Genomic DNA, 25,297 nt, shown 5'->3' with positions numbered 1-25,297 from the left:
GTCAATAAATTTGTTACAGGGATACAAGTAGATTAGATTGTTGTTCGGTGTCAAAAATAACCGGTCGCTCCAGTGGGCGTGCAGATACTTAAGACAAGAGTGTGTATACTTCTGGTTTGAAAGTAAGAGTCGAAATTCTTAGAATTTGAAGATTCCAATTCTGTATTAGAATTATTCAAATTTTAACAAAATTTCGCGTATCCATTCCGATTTTGCGCAGCAAATGTGACACCGAAAAGTACCATGTCGTTGCTTTCCAAAACAACGAAGTTTTGAACAACGAAGAAACGACTTGCTAAAAGAACGATAAATATTCTTCATAAAGAATTTTTATGTCAATTTTCATCAAATTTTTTCGTAAGTGTTTGGCGTTCTAGACTCAATCAGGAGAAAAGTAGGTATTTTTTGTTTAGAAGAGTCCCAAAAATTTCCTTGCAAAGCAAATATGATAAGATACGTCATTTGTTAAATCCCTTTTATTGTTTTGTGAGCAAATCACGATGGCCTCTGGTTACATGCTTTCTGGCAATTTTCCTGTGCCTGTACTTCAAGTCTATGTGCACTAGAAGATTTTTTGGCCTTATGAGGGTTTGGAGATTAAATGCTACTGTCAGGTGTGTTATTTCATAGTCTTGTTTTTCCCTTGGCTGGACTTTATGTATCTGAGGCAAGAATACTGTGGGTACGAATAGTGCGGGTCTCGTTGTCTTCTTTCGCTTGGTGACGCCTCGTTACAAACGCACCCTTCGTTCTTCGAAAACTTCCCACCCTCATTTTTGCTTTCTCTTTATGAATACAGTAAATTCTCTTTAAAGACCCCAGGGGCTTTTTATTTTCAGCAGGTAAAAGAGGACTTGGTAAAAAACCATCAATTTTTTGTTATTGTGAAATAAAAAACCATCAAATCAGGCTTTTACATTGATAATGTTGTCATCGACATCGTCATAAATTATTAATTCTTAAACATCTTCTTGCGTCATGTTGTCTTCTGAAATCGAGCATTCGAATGGCTCGACTTCCTCCCTCTTAGTGCTAACGGTCTTTAATTTTGGTAAAAGGCTCTCACATGGCCCGTGCTTAAGGCACATCACATCTTTGTCTTCAGATCCGTTGAGACTTAAACATGCTTTAAATTTTGATTCGATGAGATGAAAATCTCCGTTTCTTTTCAAGTTTACTTAAGTTGGCATCAGTGAAAATTTGGGAGGGGGCAAATTTAGAGGGGGAAGCTTATCGAGTTTTTCTGAAAAGGGGGACTAATAAGAGAGAGGGCTTATTTGAGAGGGAGGCTTAAAAGAGAGATTACGGTATTTGATGTCAAAAAGAAGCCTCGTAAAATCTTCATTGACTTTCATGTTTTCCTAAAGATTATGTTTTTCCTTCAACAACAATATTGTTATATCTTTTTCGAGTTAAAAACTGATCAACTTCAAATTTCTATCTACATAGTTTCAGCTGTTAGAAAACAAGCAATTTGACTGTAGATTAAATTTGATTTCCAATAAAAAAGTTCATTCTTGAATTCTTGTAATGATTGCTCAGTAAACTAGGAATTGAAACCAATGTCCTTTTTGAGATATTGCTTCATACATCACATTGTCTTGAAAAATAATTTTTCATTTCATTTTCGCATAGGATTGCTGTGTTAATGTAATAAACATTATAAAAACGTTGTAAACAGTCTCATGTACATATGGGAATAGATTTATTCGTAAACAAGTACCAAGCAAACAGTAAACAACCTGTGTATAAAAAGGGCTCAGTTGAGCTTGATAAAGACCTGGTTTGGGTGAAAGATAAGGTGAGTACTTCTTCGACTTCCCTGAAACACAATAGGAACCAGGAGTGATTTCGGAAAAAGCCTCTGGTCCCACAAGTGTCTCTATCACTATATCAATTGTTCGTGTCTACTCTGGCACCTGCTATTTTCTACCTGTTTTCAAACATTCATACAGAACACAACGTAAACAGAGAAAAGAAATAGCTCACTTTCATTTAACACCGTGAATTAATGAACCTTGCTTTAGCCGATTCCTGCTTGAAAGTAATGATTTTCCTTGTTTTTCTTAGGGTTTTTAAAAAATGGTTTTACTCAAAAGATTTTGCAAGGAACAGGCAGAGAAATGAATGAATCCAGTGACGTGTAAAAAGAATCAGAAAAAAGTGTTATTCAGGATCATGGTGAATGGGAAAGTAATAAGTAGAAGTAATAGCTTCTTGATGATTGCATTAGGAGTGAAACACGAAGTTGCAACTTAAAACCGTACTATTCTAGCGTGTTTGCCTCTGTCTATGCAACCACTTTGGTAAGATCGATTAACAGAAATTTTCGTTACATTTGACAACTTTCGTACTGACAATCCTATATTTTTTATAACGATCATTTTTTAGAAACAGAAAAATATAAGGCACAAAACTATGGTCGGGATCCCTGGGATTACAGACCGCAGATAGGGAAAAACATTTTATCAGTATTAAATTTAAGCTCATTACCATCCTATTGTCAAAAAAGTTTAACTTCCAATTAGCTTTTATTTTCAGGCTTCTTGCGAGCAAACAGCATTGCAATTTACTTGAGGCTATCTTATACAGGCGCACTGAGGTCACATCTCGAAGTTTAAGCCCTCTAATACGCTAATATTAATCATCAGAATATCAAGGCCATGTTGAAAATCGACCACAAAAGTTTGAAGTAGAAATTTCTAATTAAATATTGTTATCATTCACTCATTATTTCTCAGTTCACTATCTATTCATAAACATTGAGTGGGAGAGAAGAATCACGCACGTGCATTGATACAGCTGATCAAGAGTTCGTTTGACCTTGACATAGCTGTCTTGCCTTCAAGAAAGTCACAAAATTCTTACAGTCATAACTATGTTAATTAGAGAACATTGTTCGATCACACAACATCTTGAGAGCACACCCAATTTTTGATTTTTTAATTATACCATGCGACAATAATCAGATTATCAAAACGTTCACAAGCCATTAGGGCGTCATTTAAAAAACACTAAAACTGAAACATATGTAGAAAAATCCTTCGATTTTAGCAATCAACCCAACAGAAAATCGAAGATCTGATAACCCACGCCAAAATTTTAGCAGCTGCATCGATGAATATACATTTGGAAACGCAAATGAAAATTACCTTCGGCATTAAGAGGATCCTTGGAAGGAGAATTAATTCACAAGCAAATGAAATTAACCGGATATGCAAGACCATTAGCAAAACAGAATCATCCACGTATTGTGAAATAATATCCACTTTCTTTGTTTTGGGCTTGCAAAATTATACACCAACTGCATTAAAAGCAGCTAAATATGAGTTTTTGCTGGTTGAAAAGACAAAATATTTCTTTCGCTTCACAGGGATGTTCGTTGTGCCCTTATTTTTTATAAGAATATTATATATTTTGTCTAGCCTCCATGCTCTTCAAAAATATTTGTTTTGAATCTGAAGATATTCTTAAAGTATCCTGATATTCTTCACATTGATCATCTTGTTTTGTTTCAGGGAACATCGCCCGCCCTAGAATGGAAAGCACACTTTATGAAAAAACGAGATATGTTGTTAGTCATGCAATTCTTTGGTATAAACATACAGGCAACTGGCAACTGCTGAAAGGTGGTACGGAAATTTTGCATCTTTTTGACAAAAGAATATTTGGAGTTCATAGAAAAGCAAGAAAAATCAAAGGAACTAGCGAAATCATCACGTGGGCGGAGAATAAACTACCCAGCAAGTTGGTAGTGTATCAAAACAACATCATGAGATGAATGACAAACCACACACGTCAAGGGAAAATATCAATTATCAAAGTTGCGACAAATCACTGAACTATATCTAATATAAAATGAGGTGAAATAGTGTAATCAAAAGTGGTTTGGACTTATGAAAAGAAGCAATCTCCCAGATACAGCGATATATGAAGGCTGTGTAGAGGGGAGGCGTACCAGAGGACGACCAAAGATAAGATGCAGAGATCAACCTTGTATGGAAACATAAAAGTGCAGTAGTGTGCAACAGAAACAAAAGGAGAGAGTAGAGTGTTACACGTATTCCGCGAATGAAGCGTTATATAACATTAAAGAAAAAGTTTTCAATTGTCCAAGAGCAACGGTACTGCATTTAATATCTGCAGCGTGTATTCTCATAATTTTGTTGTTATCAGTGCTCTATTTTTATGTACCTCAGTATTATCAAACATCTTCTCACTCACTCTTCGCTAAATTTGATGCATCCTCGCTGTTAATTTCTTATTTTAGCAAATATTCTTTTACATATTTAATAAGTTCACTGTTGTGCACCTTAAGCACTTGTTGAAAATCCTTCTTTTCTAAATATGTAACCATAAATGTTTTACATAGATTTTTCATTTAATAGACAAACTGATTGACAAATACAGAGATTTGAATCTCTAGTCTGCTTTGATATCACCCTTTTTGTTCCATGTCAGTTCTTGGGAGCGTCAATTTGCACGAGTAGTTTTATGTGGTTTATAAAACAACCAAAGCTAAGAACCTAAACTAGTATTTGAATCAATTACTTTACAGTATGACTTGAACTCAACTTTACATATAGGGGCAAAGTTTTGGAACAATTTACCAGTTGAAGTAAGAACTACATCTTCTAAATTTTATTAAAAAATATTCAAAAATTATCTTCAAGAAACATTTTTAAAGTTACTAAACTTTGCAAAATATCTTTTTAAAGTAATTGAATTCAACGAGACACTTTTATTGATGAATATATAGACCGCTGAAACATAAGGGGTGTGCGAAAAAAATATTTGAAGTAGAGCCACAAAAAATCACAACGGAGCTTTACCAATCACAGTTTTGTATCACGTTGTATAACATACGATCCCTCACTACTCACTACGATTTATCTTTAAAATAATATTATTGTTGTTGCTGCTGTTGTTTTAGATGTGCTATGTCATTGATTTATTTATAACTTGTATAACTAGTTTTTTATTGTAGCGGAATGTTTTAATTAAATCAAAATAAAACCAAATCAAAATGAGCTTTGTAAATAAAGGATCCAACTAATAATGCATGGTATAATGTTTCCTTAAGACAAGCTCGGCATTTAGAGAATTTCTCTCCAAAGATTTACAGTGACAAGACTCACTCATTAATTTTAGAACCGTGCAAACCTTTTGAATTGCTTGCTCTATGAAAATGTTGAAATATCTATATTTAAATAGGAAGCGAACAGTTTCTTTGCTGTTTTATTTTGCTATACATGACATGACAAGGACTTCTTAAAAGTGCTGCGAATTTGAAGAGGTTTTTTATTTGAGGTGGCTTGCCCTTCCGTTGGGTAAAAATTTAAATTGTTGCTTTTGCTGAGCTAATCTTTATAGGCCAAGAGTGAATGGGAAGAGAGGGCAAACAAAGGATGCAGGCTCGGAAGCAGCCCCTTTTGTTAAAAGTTTCCTAAAATGAAGGGAGGCGCTGTCCTCTCTTCTCCCTTCTTTATTCGCCTTGAACACAGAGAATTCTGTATTTCATCACTTTTTAAGGAGACCCCATTTTGTTTCAAGGTTCTTCATTCCAGTTAAAATTCAACATTAATGTGGTGCACATGTGATCAAGTTAGAATACTTTCGAAACCCTTCTATTTCTGACTCATTATTAGCGATTTACACGTGGTTATGATCTGCAGTATAATCAATATCTGAGGTTGAACCTCTCTATGGAAGCTTCTAGTACTTCATGTTTCCATCAGATTGGAATTATCATCTCCACAATTACCGCAAGGAAACTTGTTTTCTAATAAGAGCCCTTTGTATAAGCACATTGAAGCTAGAAATTGACAATGTCATCAGATCGTCCTAAAACTGAACGAAATATTGGAAAAAATTTAATCAATAGAGTTCTTTATCTACAGATTCATGAATGATTTAACAAAACTTCCTTGATCCTCAAGATTAATTTGTTAATAGAGTAAAATGGTTTAGCTGGTTTAACTGGAAGAAAAAGTGGCATAAATTTCGCTCATCAGTTCTTTTAATGATCTGTTAAAAATGTAAGATTTGTTTGACGTTTTCTTTTGAATATGCTTTGATTGTTATATTTAGAAATTTGTTCAAAGTCTTTTCCTTGTGAAGTTTCAGTTTCTATTGACAATTATAACTAAATACATAATGCAAATATATGCAGGTGAATTACCTAAATTAACTAAAGCAATCGAAATACATGACAATCAACTAATACAGACAACTACAAAATACATCCACGCCAGACACAGAAGAAAGTGAAGAAAAAAAGCATAATACTGCACAGAACATGGAATGAGCTTGGGTTTCAGAAGCAATCAACAAGACCACTCCCGAAAACCATGCTCATATGTATTTAGGTATAATTGTCTAGGAAGGAGCTCTCTATTAGTTAACCTTATCGAGAGGGAGGCCCCCCCCCCCCTCCATCTAAAAACTAGAAAAACAGACAAATTTATTTTATAAAAGAAGAACACAAGACCATAAAATGTCTCAAAAGAGAGAGATAATTAAAGAGTGTTTCTTCAATTAGATGTGGAATTAAGGACCATAACCATTTACAAGTAATTCTTTCAATTTTGACTTGAAAATATTTAACGAAACTGACATTTTAACAAAAATGGGTTTGCCATTCCAAAGTTTAGCACCAAGATACCTTATAGACCTGAGACCATAGAAAAATGTATTTTTTGCAAATTGAAAAATGTCACCTCTAGCTGCCTGACGAGTTTTATGACTGTGAATAGTGCTACTAAGCTGATAGTAGTTAAAGGGGAAGGAGATGTCTTATTTTAGAATGAACCAAGGTGAAATTGTATAATGTCACTTGATTCAGCTTGAAGCTCTTGGCTTTCACATACAAATAATTACAAGAAAAACAGAAAAGCAACCAAATACTCTAAAACTCCACATAGCTGAATTGGTAAGTTTAAAGAACTTCCATTCAATTAAAGCAAAAAACAAGATTCACCCATATAGCAACTCAGTCATAAGGCAAATACAGAGCTCTCTATTGCTCTGTTTAATTTTAATTGACTGTTTATATACAAGAAAAATATTTCATTGCCTACAAAGAGAGCTTAAAGATCTCTTACTTCTTGCTTTGGTGGAAACAGAAAAGAATGAGAGAAGAAATTCACATCTTCAACGTTTTTAAAAATACAGACTCGAGATGCGTGCAAATTTGCAGAGAAAACTGATGGTGGATGCGGGTAAAGATGGTTGGGTGTATGTGTTCTTTAATTATTAAAGCAAAACATTTTGCATCCATTTAGATAAAGTGACACAATTCCTGAAGAGCCATTCATCGCATAATGTACTAACTTCCTCCATTTATAACAGCCTGTAAGGTTAGAACTACTAAGAAAGGTTTGGATGAGAGTTTCCTATATCGGACAACAAGGGCTCATTCCAAGTACTATAAAAAAGCATGTCCTTGAAAAAAGGAGCATTTTTCAAAAGAAATTAACGCCATTTATGGGCGTAAGCTGCTTTTGATCTTTTGCATTACTTATGCACAAACCCAAGAAAAAATATTTTTCCTATATTTCTCGAAAATTGGTGCCCCCCCCCCCCTCCCACGAATAATTCTATCCAATGGTCGCGAGAATTTTTTTGAAGGCCTAGTAAAAGAGGGTATGTAATTTGCAACTTTAGCCTTTGTTTTCAAAAGACACTCTTGCATTCTTCAGCAATGTTGTAAAAAATTGTAGTTCTTTTCATCTGAAAGAAGGTCTTATACACATCAGCAAGCGTGGCTTGAGGTTCATATCACAAATTTTTGTTTTTAAACCTAGGCATAATGAATGAAACATGTACGTAAAAGATTTTCAAGAAATTTTTGAAAAAGGAATGCTTGCTTCCTGCCAGATAGCAAAACATCTTCCAGCTATTCTTGATAAAAATTTTGGAAGTTTGATTAGAGTGGGCAGATTTTCATCGTTCGCAATGTCCTATCGAGGGGTCGAGGGGTCGAGGGGTCAGGGGATTAACTTAATCATAAAGTGTTTGCTCGTGCCCTCCAGTCATTTCAACTGCTATCTTCTGCTTTTCTCTGGGTCTCTTTCTGCTTAACTTGTTATATGCTCTAAGTTACTTGTGGTCACTGATTATTAGCAATTTTTAATAAACACTTTCCTTTTGCACAATTTAATGTTTATTGGAATCCATGTGGAGTTTTTGCCACCTGTGGTGCCTTGGTGACCCCTCAACCTGCTCCAGCGTCCTCCTTCAACTGAAACATTAAACACAGTGGTCAGTGATCTGAGATGAAACTATGTTTAGCCCTTCAAACAATATCTTGTTGTATAAAGCGTCCGTGGACAATTGATTATGCTGTACTCAAAAGTTCATTTGAACCGTTGCAAATACAAGCATTGTAGAAGAAATGGCTCATTCTCATAGCTATGGCACTTAAAGAATGCAAACCATCAAATTATAGACAAAGATGCCAAGGTCACAGAACAAGCAGCTTCATTTGTATCCGGGTACTGTTCATATCCGCAATACCAGTAGCTCTGTGATAACATTCCAGCCAAGCTGGTAAACTTACCATTTGGTACATCGTAGGAAAGATTTTGAACACAATTGATTTACACGAAGAGTAAAAAATATAGAAATTAAGCTCAATTGAGATAAAAAGCATAATTTTCTGCGTTTGAGTTAAAGATGTCTTTGAAAAAGGCAAATCTTCCTTTGAGTACTGGAATCAAACTATCAATGCAACACGACCCCAATATGCAACACCCCCACCTTCTTTTATAGCTTTATACGCACAGCATTTCATGACATCGTACAGCCTTATCAATTTCTCTTTGTCCTTCTCAATAAGACTGAGGTTAAGATAAACAATTTGTTTTTGAAAAGACCCTAAAATGTCCAATACACCCTTTTTTTAAGAACACGAGCCTCAGAATTGGTCAAAGTTGAGAACAAATTAAAAACAAGGTGAGGCTGTGCTACTGTGAAATGTAATTTTTATTTAAATAGCGAAGATATTATGCCATGTGTGGGTGCTTTTTCGGTGAGTTTTCAAACTTATAGGCAATTGAAGGGTGTCTCAGTCGCTTTATTAGCAAATGAGGCCTGGACACCTCCCAGGAGTGAAAAAGCATGCAATCGCACTGCTTACACCTTATCAATTTAAGGAAAAATTAAAAACAATCCAGCCTCAGATTTTGAAAAATTTAAGAACTTAGATTCGACAGCCTGAACTTAGATTTACTGGCTCTTAATAAAAAGAGTGTTGGCATTCTCAATTATGTACAGGGACGTCGAGAATCAGGTCGGATCCAGGAGTGATTCGCAAAGTTGGGCCCTCTGAGAAAATTTTGGAGAACTAGAGAAACGTTTTATTTAGGGAGAGAAATTGTTGATCAGTTTTTTAAGGATTCTAAGCAAAAACATTGTATTCATGAATCAAGGGCATCGTGTTAAGCTAACGGTCATCGATTCCATATAAGTAGCCAAAAGTAGAAGTTCCCTGCCTTGTAGATACAATCACTGCCAAAATTCCTTGCAACGCCCAGCAATGTGCGTCATTTTTCTATATTTTTCAATTCCTTTCCCACACACTCCCTTTCCCTCAAAACAATGTTGATAATTTGGAGACATTTTCGAAAATCACAGGAAAAAAGTACTTCTGAATCCCCTGCGTCGTTTTGTAGTAAACCAACCTTGTTCAAAAGGGGAAGGGGAATGTACCAAGACTTTAGGCAGGCATTGTAGATCTTTAGCAATTGAGAGCAACAAGATTATTACGGGCCTCATCGGAGCACGGGTCCCGGACTATTTGCCCCTCTTAATCCCCTTCTCGACGCTCCTGATCATGTACCTCTTCCCTATAGTTTAAATAAATTTGATTTATGTTGGTGTAATTTTGTTCACAAGCTCTCTACTCAGTCTAATGTAATCGTGAAGAAATTTCTCGAAAGTCACACACAGCAAGCGTTCATATTGTGGTCCAGCGCTACACGAGAGAAGCAGGTAGTCTGCGAAGCGCATAGACTGCATGCAGGCTAAAAAGCAGGTTGTTGAGAATGCAATCAATTCAGTATCACACCCAAATTATCAAATTCAAGTCACACAATATAATTGTTTTTGTTTGCTTTTAACGCTGATCGTGTTGCCAAAGATGTTCACTTTGATGAATATTGCGTTTCTGCAAAACATGGGCTTGTTTGGAGCATGTCGGCCCTTAAATCGCCGAGAATTTAGGTTAAATTTCAAAGGTATTTGCAGAGAAAAGAATCTCTTCTATATGCATGCACACGTTGTTGGAGTAACGGGGGTGGTAACGCTCGTTCTGTTTAACGAAGTAGTTTATTATATGGCATTTCACAATCACAGATAACAGTTTACTAGAACTGAAGTACATAGTTCACAATCAAGGGTGTAGTGTCAGGGTTGTCATTCCTATTTTTGCTCTTGGTTTTTGCAACATTTTGCGCATATTCTCCCCTGTTTACAACCGTAGATGATGTCATACCGAGATGACACTTTATTTATCCACTATACCGTACTTTCTCTACTTTATCAGGCCTAGATAAATTTACTGTTATCTTAGCAAGTTAGAGGATCTTTTAAGGAATTTCTGCTGGTAGCGATTTGAGGTAAAAGGGCATTCTTCTTACTTGACGCAATTGAGAGCAAAAATAACGAACCAAAAGATTTTATCAAGATTCATTTTTAAAATAATTTTCAACAAAAGAACATTGACTAGTAGGGAATTGTGATTCAAATCATAGGCCCTTGTAAGGAATTTCACCGTTAATTTGCACGTTTAAAGATTCCTTGGAGCAGAGTAGGGCAAGGTTTTCACATCAACTGAGTTGAATTCTATTTTGAATTGGTTGATCCTACTAGTGTTCGTTTTGTTGTCGATCGATCACACTTTTACTGTTTATCTTTAGTGTTTGTTTTTTCCTATAAAGTGGTTTTAGCTATATTTGTATTCTCAGTCAGGTGGTATAGATCGTTGAATTTTTAAAAAAAGAACAGCCAAGTTTGTTTACTATCAAATAAATTTAATATAATATCATATTTCTATTTCATTTCTACAAATTATGTTTTATCAAAAACGGCTATACCAAAATTTGATTTTGTTGAACCTATATTCATAAAATAGGATTGACTAAAAAGAATTCGAGCTTCGAGTTCTTTCTTTCACGTGCCGAATTTTAGGCAAAGCCAAAGTTCTGCTTATCCTAAAATCTACGAAATATGTTCATAACAAACATTGTTTGTGAAAACTGGATGGGAAGGGTCAAGTTGCTTGTAAAGAAGAGTTTGATTATTAAATAAATTGAGCAAAACAACACTGTATGTATTGATTAAGTACCGAGATTTTGGGTTAGAAAGTAAATTGTTTTGGACATGTTTAATCAACAGCTCGGAAGAACCTTACATTAATAAATAAAATTCTCAGCTTCAAATATTAGTTGGACTAATGGAAGGCTAGAAAATTTGCCGTCTCAATTTATTGCAATATCTTTCTTCTAAACACAGGTAATACGAGACACAGGTAGCAAATGGTTTCATTCAGGGAGTGGTCCTGACTTTCTCGTATTTGTTTTACAGCTTTTTAAGTGTTTTCTATCATAATGAAAAACAGGTGAAGCTTAATGATCAATATGTACGTGGATTAGATGTAACCGAGTTCGCACACTGAATCTTGCTAGTAACATTTTCTTACTTTGATGTAACATTTATTGAGGTTCTTTTTCAATTAACAAGATACTCTATTATATATTAAGACTTCTTGCGGACCTCTATCTGAAAATCCGACCTTCAGTCTTTTATCACTTTCATCAGATTTCATTCAATTTTGAATGAGGAGTTCATAAAGCTTTCCCATTGAGACAATTGATTAGTTGAGCTGATCCTATGTGTTTCACTTATGTTGGCTCAGTCCAAAGGTGGGATAGAGGGAAAACAATAGAACCACGTGACATTAGCGTGCTTTAAATTGCGAAGTTTGTGGAACTGGTTGAGGAATCGTCTTGTTAGTGCGACGAGAAGATGTCCCATGGTCTATAAAGACCGAAATTATTTAGTTCACCTGTCTAATGCTAAAAGCTGCACAACCAAGCAGGTACCTGCTGAAGTAAAAACAACGCACATGTATAGAGGTTTCTCGATGGGCAGCCAAGACAAGGACGATCATTTGACCAGAAGCATGTCCACTGCAGATAAGACCAAACTGTGCATGGCTTGTTCGAAATGGGTAAGTCCATAAGGCCTAGATTAAGAACTGTTTTGCCCAGAACAGTTCAACGTGGTCTGAAAATGCGCTTGTTTTTCCTTCATTGGTAAACCTATAACGAAATATCCAAACCAGGAAGACATGAAAAGGATCATTTTCATGTTTCCAGTTATTACAAGTATTATCATATCTTTTAGCAAGTAACTTCAAATAACAAAGATAATATGGTTTGTATTTCCATTCTTGTGTGGTAACCATTTGTAGGGAGGACATGGGTAGCTGAAAGCCTTTGATAAGATTTTCACAGTTTTCCCCTCGTTTCAAAGACAAAGCTGCAAGAAACAAAGTTTCTTGATAAAATTTATCAGCGTTTATATTCTATTCACAAAACGTGCTCACACAGGGCTTTGATTAGAAACCTTAAGTTGAAATAAGGGGCTTGCTGGTATACCCCCACCGCAGTTCGCTGTACATATTTCGCACTTTGAAGGAGTGTCAGAGTTGGCAAGGGTAACAATAATGCACACGTGAATCGTGACGTCATAATCCACGAAGCTTGAAACATGACGTCATTCTTTGTTTTTGTCTGGGCATTTGAAACTAAAATTAGAGCAATACAACACGGAAAATAGTTCTAGCTACAGGGAGATTAAGGAAGACAGTTTCCTTTCTTTTTTATTGTTTCCCATTCCATTTCAGCCAAAAGGATCAGCTGAGACAGGCGAAGCCTTTGAAACACGGTATTAATTTTTATAAGCGAAACCAGGAAATGAAAGGGTGCAATTTTAGCACAGCACTGTGTTTTTAGCAGTCTTACAGTGACTTCCCCTTTAACATTCAAGTTTAATGGAAGATTCAATTTGGGTTTCTTGCTGCCACCTGCTGCAAATATCCTCCGATTTCGCTATGCATGAATATTGTCGATCCTAATATGAAGCCCTGTCCACACTACACAAACTAACCCGGGTTCGCCCCAGGTTTTCGCTAACCCAGGTTAGATTTCGCAGTGCGGACACAACTAACCTGGGTTCGCCCGGGGTTAGTTTAACCCATCTCCAGAGGTGGGTTCAACCCAGGTCCGACCCAGGCCCAGGTTAGTGTTATGAATTTCTAGTGTGGACACAAACCTGGGGCGAACTTAGGGGCGAACCTGGGTTAGATTTTGTAACGCATGCCAATCATGTGCCTAAAAATGATGCAATACAATTGAGTCCTACCAGCTTTACATCGGGTTTTACATCAGTATTTTCGTTCCACGTCTACTGGTTGAACGATACTTTGTTTAAGGCATGTTTCAAATTTCTTCCTCCTCTATCATCTGAATCTCTTATGCTGTCGAATTCGTTTGCGAGATGCAGCCAATATTCGGTTTAAACTTGACTGCCGTGCCATTTGATATTTCTTTTGAATAAATTCCAATGCCGGGAAAAACTTTTTAGACAAAATACAATAAACTGCGACTTCAGCAACTTATCGTATTTGAAATATTCCACATTCTTGATCATGTTTGTGGAATATTTGTTTTGTTTTCGTTGTTTTGTTGTTGTTGTAATTTAATTATGCATGCGTAGCATTACCCTACTTTGTGTCCACATTACAAAACATGAAAATCAAGTGTCGACAAAACAGGGTTCACGCTAGGTTAAATTTAGCCCGGTGCGCACCCGGGTTAGTTTGTGAAGTTTGCAATCTTGGATGATTCGAATTCTCTTTTGTTGATTGAAGGGGAGATTAGGCCGATTAGAGATTTGACAAATTAGCCACAGCAACCTCCCTATGACGTTTTTCCAAGCAGTATGAGGCGAACGGGTAGCCAAGTGTACCTTTATTTACAAAGGGCATGACAGTTTGTAGAAGTGGATTTTCCAACCAGACAGATATCTACAAAAATTTTGGCAGGGGAATAAAGACTGGTTCCTGTTGTGTCACCAAATCAAACTTCCCAGAAAACAGCACAGCCGTGCCTAGGGGGAAAGAAACGAAATCATGGTTTTAATCGCAAATGACTCAATTCACTCCCTGCCGGGTTTATTGCGTCCCTTTAAAATACTCACTAAGCAATTCCAAGCCACACCCTAAAATCCAAAACCATAGCTTTATCTATTGTCCTTTTCAAAAACAGAATAATATTCAGACAAATTGCGTGGACCGTCTTTAGGTTAAGCCGTGGGCATTTGTATCGATGACGTAGTGTTGCCCACAAGGAGTGTTGTTAGAAGGATACAGGTTCAGTGAGGTCTATTTTGCGCAGAATATCCAGTAACACCAAGATAGCACTCATTACAACCTTGCCAAAGAATGCCTTCGGGAAAGGTAATTAAGATCAGACTATGCCTTTAGACTCTTAGCCTCGGCATTATTTATTTAATGACGTCATAAGTTTTGGAAACTACTCATCCTTTATAGTTTGGGTCTATTTTTGTTGGACAGTAGATTTTTCAAAGTTGCGATTGATATTCCTGAGAATAAGATTCAGTTGGATTTACTACTAAATCAGAATTGAAAATAAAAGTAACTTCTTTACTGAAAATGTCGCTTATATGGAATTGATCGCAGGTCTGAGAAATAATTTCTGTTTTGATGCTTACATCAACATTTAATTTTTGATATAATGTATAAATGTGGATTTCCAGCTAATTAGGGACCAAGAATACCGAAAATCTTTTTAATACCAATTGGTCGATTCCAGAAATGCTTTTCTTTTCCGGCTAGGCTTCAAGCTTCAGTTTCTTTGCTTAGTTGGTTACGAAACACTGCAAGAAACTTGGCGGTAATTATTGTGCCTGAATTTGACCTACTGCTGAATTCAGATTGAAGGTTTTTTATAAGAAATTAGTGTGGTCAATACATTTCAGCGGCACGTGAGATACGCCTAGGCAAGCTAAAGAAGGTCCGTGTTTGAAGAATAGTTGAAGCTGAGAGAGGCTGAAATCACATAAAACAAGATTAGATAGCTGCTGCTTTTGAAAACAACGTTGGAGACTGACTGGGGACGAAATGTGTCAAGGCATATACTAAACATTTTGCAATACCTTGTAACATTATACTGCAATTACGACTCCGATTCACCGATTATTCTAAAATTTCCCGACTAATTCGAAGAATTGTAAAGATTAGGATGGGAAGATGTGACAACCCCCAACACCCTCGATATTTACGTGCCTGTTGATCAATGGTTCATATTTTGCTTTACTTAAGAACAACAAGAACTAGAAGCACCTCGAGAAAAACGAGAAAAGTTCAAATTTGCAGAATTCACTAATATCCAGATTGACACTTATCTTAAAACTTCACTGATCTTGTTAAGATCTACGCTCGTTCACATTGCAAATGTTTAATATGTTCACATTGCAATTGTTTTCAATCAGGATGGCATCGCTACTTTCTTCGCACCCCTGATTTCTGCAAAACGTCATGCAAGTTGCTAAAGAGTACTTAACCATGTTATCTATATCATAAGCTAGATATTATCAGATGAAACATTTTTCAGTTTAGTGAGCTACGTCCACCCCATCTGCAGAGCTCAGTCCTCGGCCCTAGGAAAAAGAAACCTTATCTAATTTCTATTGCTAGTCATTTCTTATTTTTCCCAAGCTATAGGGTAGTTCCCCACAGCCCGGATTCTACTATCTCGGTAAACAAGTGGCAGTGGTAGCTTGACCACACCCTCAAGCACTCCTCAACCTGTGAAGACTGTCGATGCCACTGCTTCAGCCACTGCCCTGACACGATTTTCTAAAAGAAATTGTTCTAAAGCTAACATTAACAGAAAATGGACCCATGAGTCGAATTGCTGTCAGACCTGAAAGTGGATGCGATATCTTTTAGGAATTTAAAAAACCAAATTCTGAACAACTGACACATGGCCGGTGGCTGTAGTGAAACTCATTAATAACCGAGGAATTCGAGTGTCCATACCCAGACCGTGTGTTAAAATTGCTGTTGTTTGCAACATTTTGGCTCATTTCCCGGTGGATGACTCTCTTTTCCATACCTTGGAATTCAAAATCTTCCTAATATAGCACATTCACTACAAACACAATATGGGCATAAATCCGCAACTTGTTGAATCAATCATTTTTGGTCAAAATATAGATTCCAAAAGTTATTGTGATTGGAAAGTAACTGTGGTGTAGATTTTTGAGGTTTTCAACTTTCTTTTCGTAAGAGCTTTTCCTTTATTTATTCATTGATTTTTCAACAAGCATGGCATTACCGGTTTCAATTTTCGACAACGCATTATGCAACTTGCAGCAAAGTTGCATAAATATTTCATTGTGAAATTGAGAAGGACTTATAATCATAATGTCAGTTGCTACAAAATATTGTTTTGAAAGAGCATAACACACTCATTAAAACTCAAGAAAAAACAAGCACAAAAATTCGCACGAAAAATCAAGGCGGCGGTTGGGCTCAAACAGGTAGCGCAATTATACATTGAGCAGTCAGACAACGACCAGAGACAGAGTGACATGAAGCATAATGACAACTCCAGAGAAAGAATTTTCTGAAGCATAACGACCAAGGACAGGGTGAACATAAACACAATGCTTAAAAAGGACAAAGTGATCAGAAACATAAAACCTAGATGAGACAGAATGACCAGAAAAATAACGATGTCAAATAGGAGTTTATAAATTTTTTAAAGCTGTTAAGCTCTTAAATCCTTTGTCACTTTTGTGAAGTAAGGCTAGGCCCCGTTTGCTATGATGGATTTTCGCTTGGGGTCCATGGCTCTATACCAAATCTTTTTTGGGTTTTCCGTATTTCCGTGTAATAAAGACATCAACATGTATTAACCGATGTCATTTTAATAGGGCATTCAGAAAATCTTCTTTAAGCCTGTAGTGGATAAATCTACGTATTAAGCGACATAATCTTTTTCAAACTGTCACTTCAGCTTGTCGTTTCGGTGAAAAAAGATGTATGGGTATCCTCTATGGCTGTTAATTAATATCGCATACGTTTAAAATTCTTCTATTTGTTACTTCTCCGCTCGATTTTCCTTAAAACGAAACTTTCTGAGGACTTTTTTTGTGGCAGTTAACCTTGACCTCTTGGCATGATGTTTAAACCTAAAGTTGTCTTTGACAAACGCTCTGTACTCTCGTTTACCTATATATATTTTGAAGAAAGGTCTAAACGGACACGTTTTGAAAGGTGGTGCTTTCACTTAAAAACAAATCAAATATTTTCTTACTCAGGCCAGCACATCATCTTTTCCTTACAATGAAAAAGATGAAACTGAAACGATACATTTTGAAAATATTCCACTTTTGAAAGCATTGCCATGAGTTTGCCATTCAAGCCTTAGATGAGTACAGATAATAATGATAATATAATAATCTTTCATATTTATACAGGTTAATTTATTCAGTAAGTAAATTACTGTTATCACCCAGAGACCTGTCTGTTACAAAGTAAAGTTTACAAACGTAAAGGTTTAAAAATTTACACAGATAGAAGCTGAAATATTTACAGGATTAAAATTAAAATCAAGAAAATGACTAAAAATTGAAGTTTGTGTCCTTGCTGGATGCTTTGAATCTCAAAAATGATGCTTCAGTTTGCAAGTTATTGGGTAGGTTATTGAAAATTTTTGCTCCCAGAAACAAGAAGGTTTTACGCCCAGTTTCTCTCCTTACTTTTGGGATGACTAAACTTTTGTTATTTTTGCGAATATTTATTTTGTGATTGTTCCTCGTGAAGTTATCACTGATACAGATTCATTTGAACACGCCTTCGTCTAGACGAGGTCTGGGCTCACAGGGGTCTGAGGTCACACTTCCTTCCACAATCTTAGCATCTTTATTTCAAATGTCTGATCTCGAAGAACTATTCAAACGAAGCTTCGTGAATCGTTTACTGATGATCGCATTAAGCCTATAGCTCAGTAGCAACTTAGAACCGTCCTGTTATTTACCAATGCACGCACAGCTCTGCTAATACGGCATCGAGCAGTTTATGACAGACTGGTAAACAGTAATATTCATGACTTGTGTTTTAAATGAATTAGAGTTATCAAGGAGGGCGATGCCTCGACATTTCTAACTGGGAGCAAAGGGTATAAAAAGTTTGGTTCCCAATTATCAACAATATACCTTACTGATTTGCAATGAAGTGCAGAGGCTGGGCTCCCAACCCCCTCCTCCCCCTCCCATCCGTTTGGCGCTTTTTCAAAAGCTGCAACAATTGGCAGTATAATAACTTATTATGCGCATGCTCCATTTGAATCATGCCATTTTTTGCTTCCAAAGTGGTTCTGTTTCACAAAACCTTAATCGATTTTACTCACAAACCAGAAACTTCATAGATTTATTCTATAGAAATGGAGACTTTCATTTCTCAAGATTTCCTTCTGCGAAAATGCTTGTCCGTGGAGAATCGCTTTCTCTTTGGGAATACGTGCGTCGACCTGATTTGACCTCGGATTGTTCTTGTCTTTTCAACATTATCTCCATTAGTGTGACAGAGAGGGCGTGACCAAGTAGCCCAGGTGGTAGCGCAATGACGTAAAGTGGGCTTGAGACCTGCCCTGGCTGTTTCACTCACTCCCTCACAATAAAAATAATAATCAATTTATTTACTTTAGGTGGGTATAATATTGTTATCTATGTACAATTTATGTACAAGCTAATTTAGGCCAACTTTACAAATTTTAGAATAAAAAGCAATTAAGAATGAATAATTAATAATTACATATATAAAACAATTGGTTAAATAGTGAAAGAAATGAAATTGAAGGTTGAAAAAACTTTTTTAAATTTTAAAATGCGTTTCTAGTTAAAAGATATTTTAATGTTTTCACACCAAGACAATTATTTTCTTTATTTCAAGAAATCCAATCTGAGCTACGTAGAATCTACATAATTTGCAACAACATTCTTCTCCTTTCTATCTTTTATATTATTTTAAACTGGGCAAGATTTGATGACTCTTTTATTTCTGTGGACAACATATGCCACAATCCCCCCCCCCCCCTCTAGATATGAAATGGTTTCTGTTCCAAAGATGGTAGTTCAGACTTTTTGAAGATGCATTTGGCTTCCGCTCCTTAGTCTGTATTGGGGGCGTTTAGAAAAAAATATGCCTTCTATAAATGTTTGATTAAGGTTATTATGTGTCTTATATATCTCAGTCATCATGAGAAGCTGTAAATTCTTTGTGTGAATTTTCACAGCATTGTCCTGTTCTAAATGTGTTGTAAAATCAGAATTGTCATCTTTATAGGCGATTCGTAATGCCATCTCATGGAGGTGATTTATTTTATTATTAAAGCGTCTCTCACAGAACATCCATATATGAGGACAGTAGTTGAACTGGGAAAGGATGAAGACCTTCATAACTTGTTTTAATTTTACAGTATCCATACACTTAGCGATACGGGATAGAGTATGTAACTTTTATTTAGCTCTTTTGTATAAGGATGTTGCTTGTGTTTTGAAGGATAAAGTCTTATCTAATATAATACCCAGTAATTTTTCTTCTGAACTCTCAGCAATTACTTCGTTGCCAATTCTTATCGATAGGTTGGTGTTCTTTATACTGCTGAAAACATCAGGTGGCATTTATCTCCATTTGTTATCATGTAATTGTCCCAGAACCATTTAGATAAAATGGTAATATCATTTTCTAACTTACCAATTATTTCATCGTGCATATGATCACTGACATATTAAGTTCTGTCATCCGCATAGTTACAAACCATACTGTCAAACACAAATATAAGCAAATCGTTAATGTAGATATTGAAAAGGAGAGGTCCTAGGACAGAACCCTGAGGCGCTCCATGGTTTATATTCTTCCATTCAATGTAAGATCTATCAACTTAAACACGTTGCTTTCTAGAGTTCAGAAAACTATATATAAAATTTTAAGCTTTTCTTGTGAAACCATAAGCCTCTACTTTAGCAATTAATAGATCGTGGTTTAAGCAATCGAATGCTTCAAAATTTATCTCAGTTAATTTTACAGATCCTGTTCTATTATCAGAAAGTTATATTTCGCCCTCTGCTAATTCAAGAGAAAACTGGAAAATCATATGTACTCTTAACACTGTACGGCTATTATACTGTTTGCCTGAAGTGCAAGTACTCAAGCCTTAAAACTCTTATCGGCCATTATTATTTGAAAAGGAAGAGATATCCCCTTCTGAACAGATTTTTTTCAAAACTTTGAAGACACCACGTTGAAATTACAATAAAATCAATCTCTTTGCTGAATTTCTGCCATCTGATAAGATTTTTTCCAATTTGAAATTGTAACTAACTAAGATCTTGTGTTTATTTCTTCAAAAAGGAAACTAAGAAACTGGTACCACATCTAAGGTTAAGTGTCAGAAAAGAAAAATGAATGTTTGCCGTTCAGTATAGCAACAGCTCAAAGAGATCCAGTTTTGGATTCCATCTATCCGTTCGCAAAAGCGGATCGGCACTAAACATAAACTCTTGAAATCGTATCAGATGTTGATCGGATAGCGAACAGTAAATGGATTGAGATTCCGATTAAACACAAGGATTACTCATATCAAAGTAGATCGGACCAAGATTAGATCCAATCTTGCTCGTGTAAACAGGGTCTAAAATTTTTCCGAATTTAGGTTTCATATTCAGTTCTAATTAGATATTTCTCAGGTAGATTCATTCAATGAGCAATCAAGCATCTAGGGCAATACATGGTCATCTATTTTATGATTAATACTTCATGCATTTTAAAGTGCAGTATATATTATTTAGTATATATGGTGGCTTTTGTTGAATAATTTAAAGGACATCTGTTTTTTTTTTGACTAACAATATGAAAATTAGCGAACATATTTCCATGAAGAGAATAGTTGAATGCAATTTGCAACATAGTCCATCTGAATACATAACATTGGATGGGCTTTGTTTGCTTATGAATTACAAGAACTATTAGGAAGGCGTGGTCTTGTGTTGCGCTTTTTGAGATGGTCGCTCAGTCGCAGCGAATGAGAAAGTTAAATTTGCGCACGCTCCAATGTCCATTCGCTTAGTCGCGCAACCAGAGCGAGCCTTAGTCAAACTTAAGCTCTGGATGAGGACTGTTTTACAAGTCTTGCCGCGCCACGCCTATTTAGCCTCTGTTGGGCACAATGTGACAGGCTCGAGTCATGCGCCTTGGAACTCTCGCATGCATGCGTCTAGCGATTCCCGCCAAAGCATTTGACAATTATTGAAAACTGGACGGTCACTAACACCGGAACCTAATGTTCTCGGTTGAAAGGAGAGAAAGTAAGGTACTATACAAAAGTGAAGATGTCGATGGTGAAAATGACACTTTAGGAATCTTTCCCTCGTCATGATTTTTTTTAAGGGTAACTGTAAGTAACACATAAGACACACGCATCCTCTTCTTGCTGCAACTCTTTTGTTTACAAGGAGTGCCTCCATCATACTTTTTTCTTCTGCCATTTCCTCACACATTGTGTTACGCATTTTTCGTGCTTAAACAATCCTTTTATACCATTCGATAGACACTAAGTCTCATTGGTTGGTCTTTCAAACAAATCATGTAATGATGTTGCTGCATGTATGCTTCTCCATTTAGATCATTCTTAACTTGTTTTTCAGGTTCCGGAAGAAATGAAGTCATGCCATTGTGGTCACGTGTTCAAACAATTAAAATCAATTAACGGAAAAAGATTTACAGGTAAAGACACATGACGTCATAAATGACATCTCAAAGCCACTATTCCGCGTCATTCCAAATGTACATGATCATACACCAAATTTGTAGTTACATTTCGTGTTATGGCAACTCTAATTGGCCTTGTTTTAAGCTCTTATCTTTTATTTGTTGTTATAGAAGGAAGGCTATATCAAGAAGGCGACAACGGTTTGTGTGAAGCGAAGAAAAAACTACGTGGATCGACTAGCGTATTCTTCCGAGAAAAGGTACAGCTTTTTTATTCTTAGTTTTTTCTTTAAATGAACTTCAAATATTCCTGATCAAATTTTTGTGCTGAAATTCGCAAAATGCATTAGGAATTTTCTTCAAACTACCCTCAAACGTGACTGTGAATTGTTGTTCAATGTCCTTATAATGACTAATAAAATCCACGAATGGGGATTAAAATCGCATTGAAAGACACTTTATCAAAATTACAGTCGCTAGCTACAGGAATTACAGAAAGACCACAAATGTTCTCTATCCTGCATTGATGGATGAAACTTTTGTCGAAAAAATATCGTATAGATTTAGCTTTAATTATAACTAACGAATGTGTGTGTTAAAAGAAAAGGGTTTACTGTCAAAAAACGTTGGCAAACGTTCCAACTAGAAATAAAACAATCCCATACGGATATTTAGAAACCGTTAAATTATGAGCTACAACAGCAATTTCTACATAAAACGTCCATATATATTTAAATACATGAAAAGTTATGATTTGGGCAGCAACCTTGCAGAAAGAATTTCTCCTGTCAGCCTCTGCATTGTGATTACATATGAATATATGTCAATAGTTAGTGGAGTTTTTTATACTATTTTTTGTATATATTTATTAATATCTAGCATTATTTGATTCAGAGATTTTCTTGTCAGATTTTCTAATTATCTTGGAACAGATATCGTCTTGTCAGCCTAAAATGAACGATTTACAATTTTCGAAACAGATATAATAAAATGTGATTTGTATGTTTGTGATTTCATGAATTTTTTCTCTTTCAGATAACCTATATGCCAGGATACTCTTATGAGGAAATCGAAGAAATACCTGAAAAAAGAGAAAGAAAGCGAAGAAGAGGGAAACAAATGCATTTGATAAACAGCACGATAACGAATCAGTCGAACTTACCTAGTATCAAACTTCAGGCTATGCAGGTGCCATCAAATGGCATGTGCCGGAAGGAGTTGAGCTGTCGCGCCCATGATCCACCGCTTATTCAGGTGTTACAAGAAATAAACAACAAAATAACAAATCAAAGAAGATTATGGATAAACCTCAGTCCGTAAAGGAAAGCTTATAGTTGGGTGAGGAAATTATCAATAAAGTTGGTTAATCAGCTGAATTTGGCTGAGCACCATGTTTCACGGGAATATTTCTGGGCATGAAAGCGTTTCTTTTGCTTGACATTGATACTAAAGGCGCTTGGATTGATAAAAGAGGACAAGTCCCTTTGTTTGATATATCTGCAAAATAGAAGCAACTTCTAAAGTTGCTTCTTCTTGTTCTTGAGGCAGTGCTTCATCGTAATAACAGAAGAACTAACTGGCTTTTCTAAGCAACAACTTAATAGTCAAGGTTTTCTACGCCACTACAGACAGGCACCTAATCTAGTAGCTACGACTGATAACTTTTGTAAACAATACTAGGCTCTCAGTCAAGCAATTTATTCATAAGATGCTTAAGTTGACAAGTTATAGTGACGGTTACTTTCAATGGTTGCAAAAATGCTTTGGCCTATCAAATATAGCCATGGCATTAAATTTTATTTCTCTTTCTTCTCGAGACCTGATATAGTTTGTTTAATTGTCCTTGTTGTATATTCGTTTGCATAAACAACCTGTCGGTGTATAGAACTTGACGGTTATGCATCACTTCTCTGTCTGCTGATAACGTGAAGGCATACTTTAATGACAGTTGTTTCATTTTCCTCCCATCTCTGCTCCCTCCCTCCCCCCCCCCCCCCCCCCACCTCAATATTACTTCTCTAGTAAAAAATTGGTAAATGTCAAAATGTCACATGGTTGACCTAATAATAAAATTTGATAAAGGTCTGCTTTGTAATCATTTCTATGGCAATATAGATAAACAGTAACAGGAAAATCTTTCTCAAGAGTTGAAACAAGCAGCTAAGTTCTAATTTGTGTAACCTGCTGGTTACTGCTTAATACGATTTTCACTTGAATAGATTGTCTAAACTGAAAAAATAAGAAACTACATTCACAAACGTATTTATTCAAATTCCACTGAGATTCCAATTCAAAATGCCTCCATCTACAGAACAAAACTTGAATTGAATAAAGCTTCTAGTCTTTTCAATCCAGCTTTATCAGGGTCCCAGATTAACACACCCCATATTTTTGGCAAAAACAGTAATTCCAAGGCTCAAAAAAGTTAAGTTTTGCAAAGTACCGACTAACTAACAAAGTTAACACTAATATTAAAGTTAATAACATTAAACAAAACTGATCGCGAAAATGTTAACGAGTGCGGATATTCAAAACTAATTTTGCTGTGACACTATTATTTAATTTACCTTTTTAATCTTTGTTAATGATCTGAGCTTTTAGTGAGGTCGTGCAGCGTTCAATTCTAGGTCAACCGGGAAAAAATGGTAGAAAAGCGAATTTTCCACCATCCAGTGCAGATTTATTTTCTCTATAACATACTCAAAATCGCCCAAAATCGACCGGGGGGAAAAGTTTTATTGAGGTTTATATGATACACGAGGCCACATTCGATAATCAAGTAATTGTAGCACAACTGAGGGCATCTGTTCAGAAAAGCAAGAAATCCGTTTTTTTCCTCAAATTGTAGATTTACGTAAGGAATAATTCTCGTATTCAAGGCCTGAAAATAAATAAGAGTGCTAATAAAGGAAGTAGTCAGTTTTTCTGATTTCTCTGATTTCTCTAAAAAACATGTGCGGGAATTTTATAACCGATAGGCAGTTTTTCAATACCAAAATACAAAATTTGTTAACGCACCTTAAGCGTGGGACATTTATCATTATTTTAGGATACATAAAGTTATTCAATGCCTTAGCAATTTATTTGATATTGTTCATATGGTCAAAAAGCTCATGTTTTTAAAAGTTCATGAAAAAATTTTCCCCAAGTTTTAATTCTTTACCTCAAAAGTGATTTTCCTAATGAATGGTAGCCTAAAGAATGTTATTCAAAATGTAGACGATTGTATGTTTGCAACGAGCCAATGAAAGGCCGCACAAAGCGAGAGGGCAAACAGAGAATCTACAAAATCAAGTTATTTCATAATTGAAACTGTTTTAAGGCAGTTGCACATAAGGGAGAGCTTATCGTGAAGCTAAAAAAAGACCTTGAAGTACCAACTCCAGTTGAAAACGCACAGAAGTGCATTTTAACGCACATTAGCTGCCTTGG

General features: G+C 35.9%; 1 protein-coding gene across 1 annotated transcript; it reads left to right on the top strand.

Annotated features, from left to right (window-relative positions):
• The first annotated feature begins 11,963 nt into the window (after window positions 1–11,963).
• Window positions 11,964–24,801, top strand: LOC135681719 (uncharacterized). Its single transcript, XM_065196311.2, has 4 exons — window positions 11,964–12,232; window positions 21,802–21,880; window positions 22,037–22,125; window positions 22,901–24,801. Exons 1-4 carry the CDS (start codon window positions 12,035–12,037, stop codon window positions 23,183–23,185), a joined length of 651 nt encoding a protein of 216 aa, XP_065052383.2. The 5' UTR covers window positions 11,964–12,034; the 3' UTR covers window positions 23,186–24,801.
• The last annotated feature ends 496 nt before the right edge of the window (window positions 24,802–25,297 follow it).

The sequence above is a fragment of the Rhopilema esculentum genome, chromosome 12 (assembly GCF_057945365.1).
Source record: "Rhopilema esculentum isolate cy_ngs chromosome 12, ASM5794536v1, whole genome shotgun sequence".
Lineage (NCBI taxonomy): Eukaryota > Metazoa > Cnidaria > Scyphozoa > Rhizostomeae > Rhizostomatidae > Rhopilema > Rhopilema esculentum.
Note: the sequence above shows the minus strand (reverse complement) of the source record. Positions and strands in the feature narration are given on the sequence as shown.

What these genes read in the sequence shown, in the direction of transcription:
- LOC135681719 (XM_065196311.2), top strand. Translation starts at nt 12,035, where the DNA reads ATGGTCTATAAAGACCGAAATTATTTAGTTCACCTGTCTAATGCTAAA. An exon ending in GCATGGCTTGTTCGAAATGG is followed by an intron (nt 12,233 to 21,801) that starts GTAAGTCCATAA and finishes CTTGTTTTTCAG; the next exon opens with GTTCCGGAAGAAATGAAGTC. An exon ending in TAACGGAAAAAGATTTACAG is followed by an intron (nt 21,881 to 22,036) that starts GTAAAGACACAT and finishes TTGTTGTTATAG; the next exon opens with AAGGAAGGCTATATCAAGAA.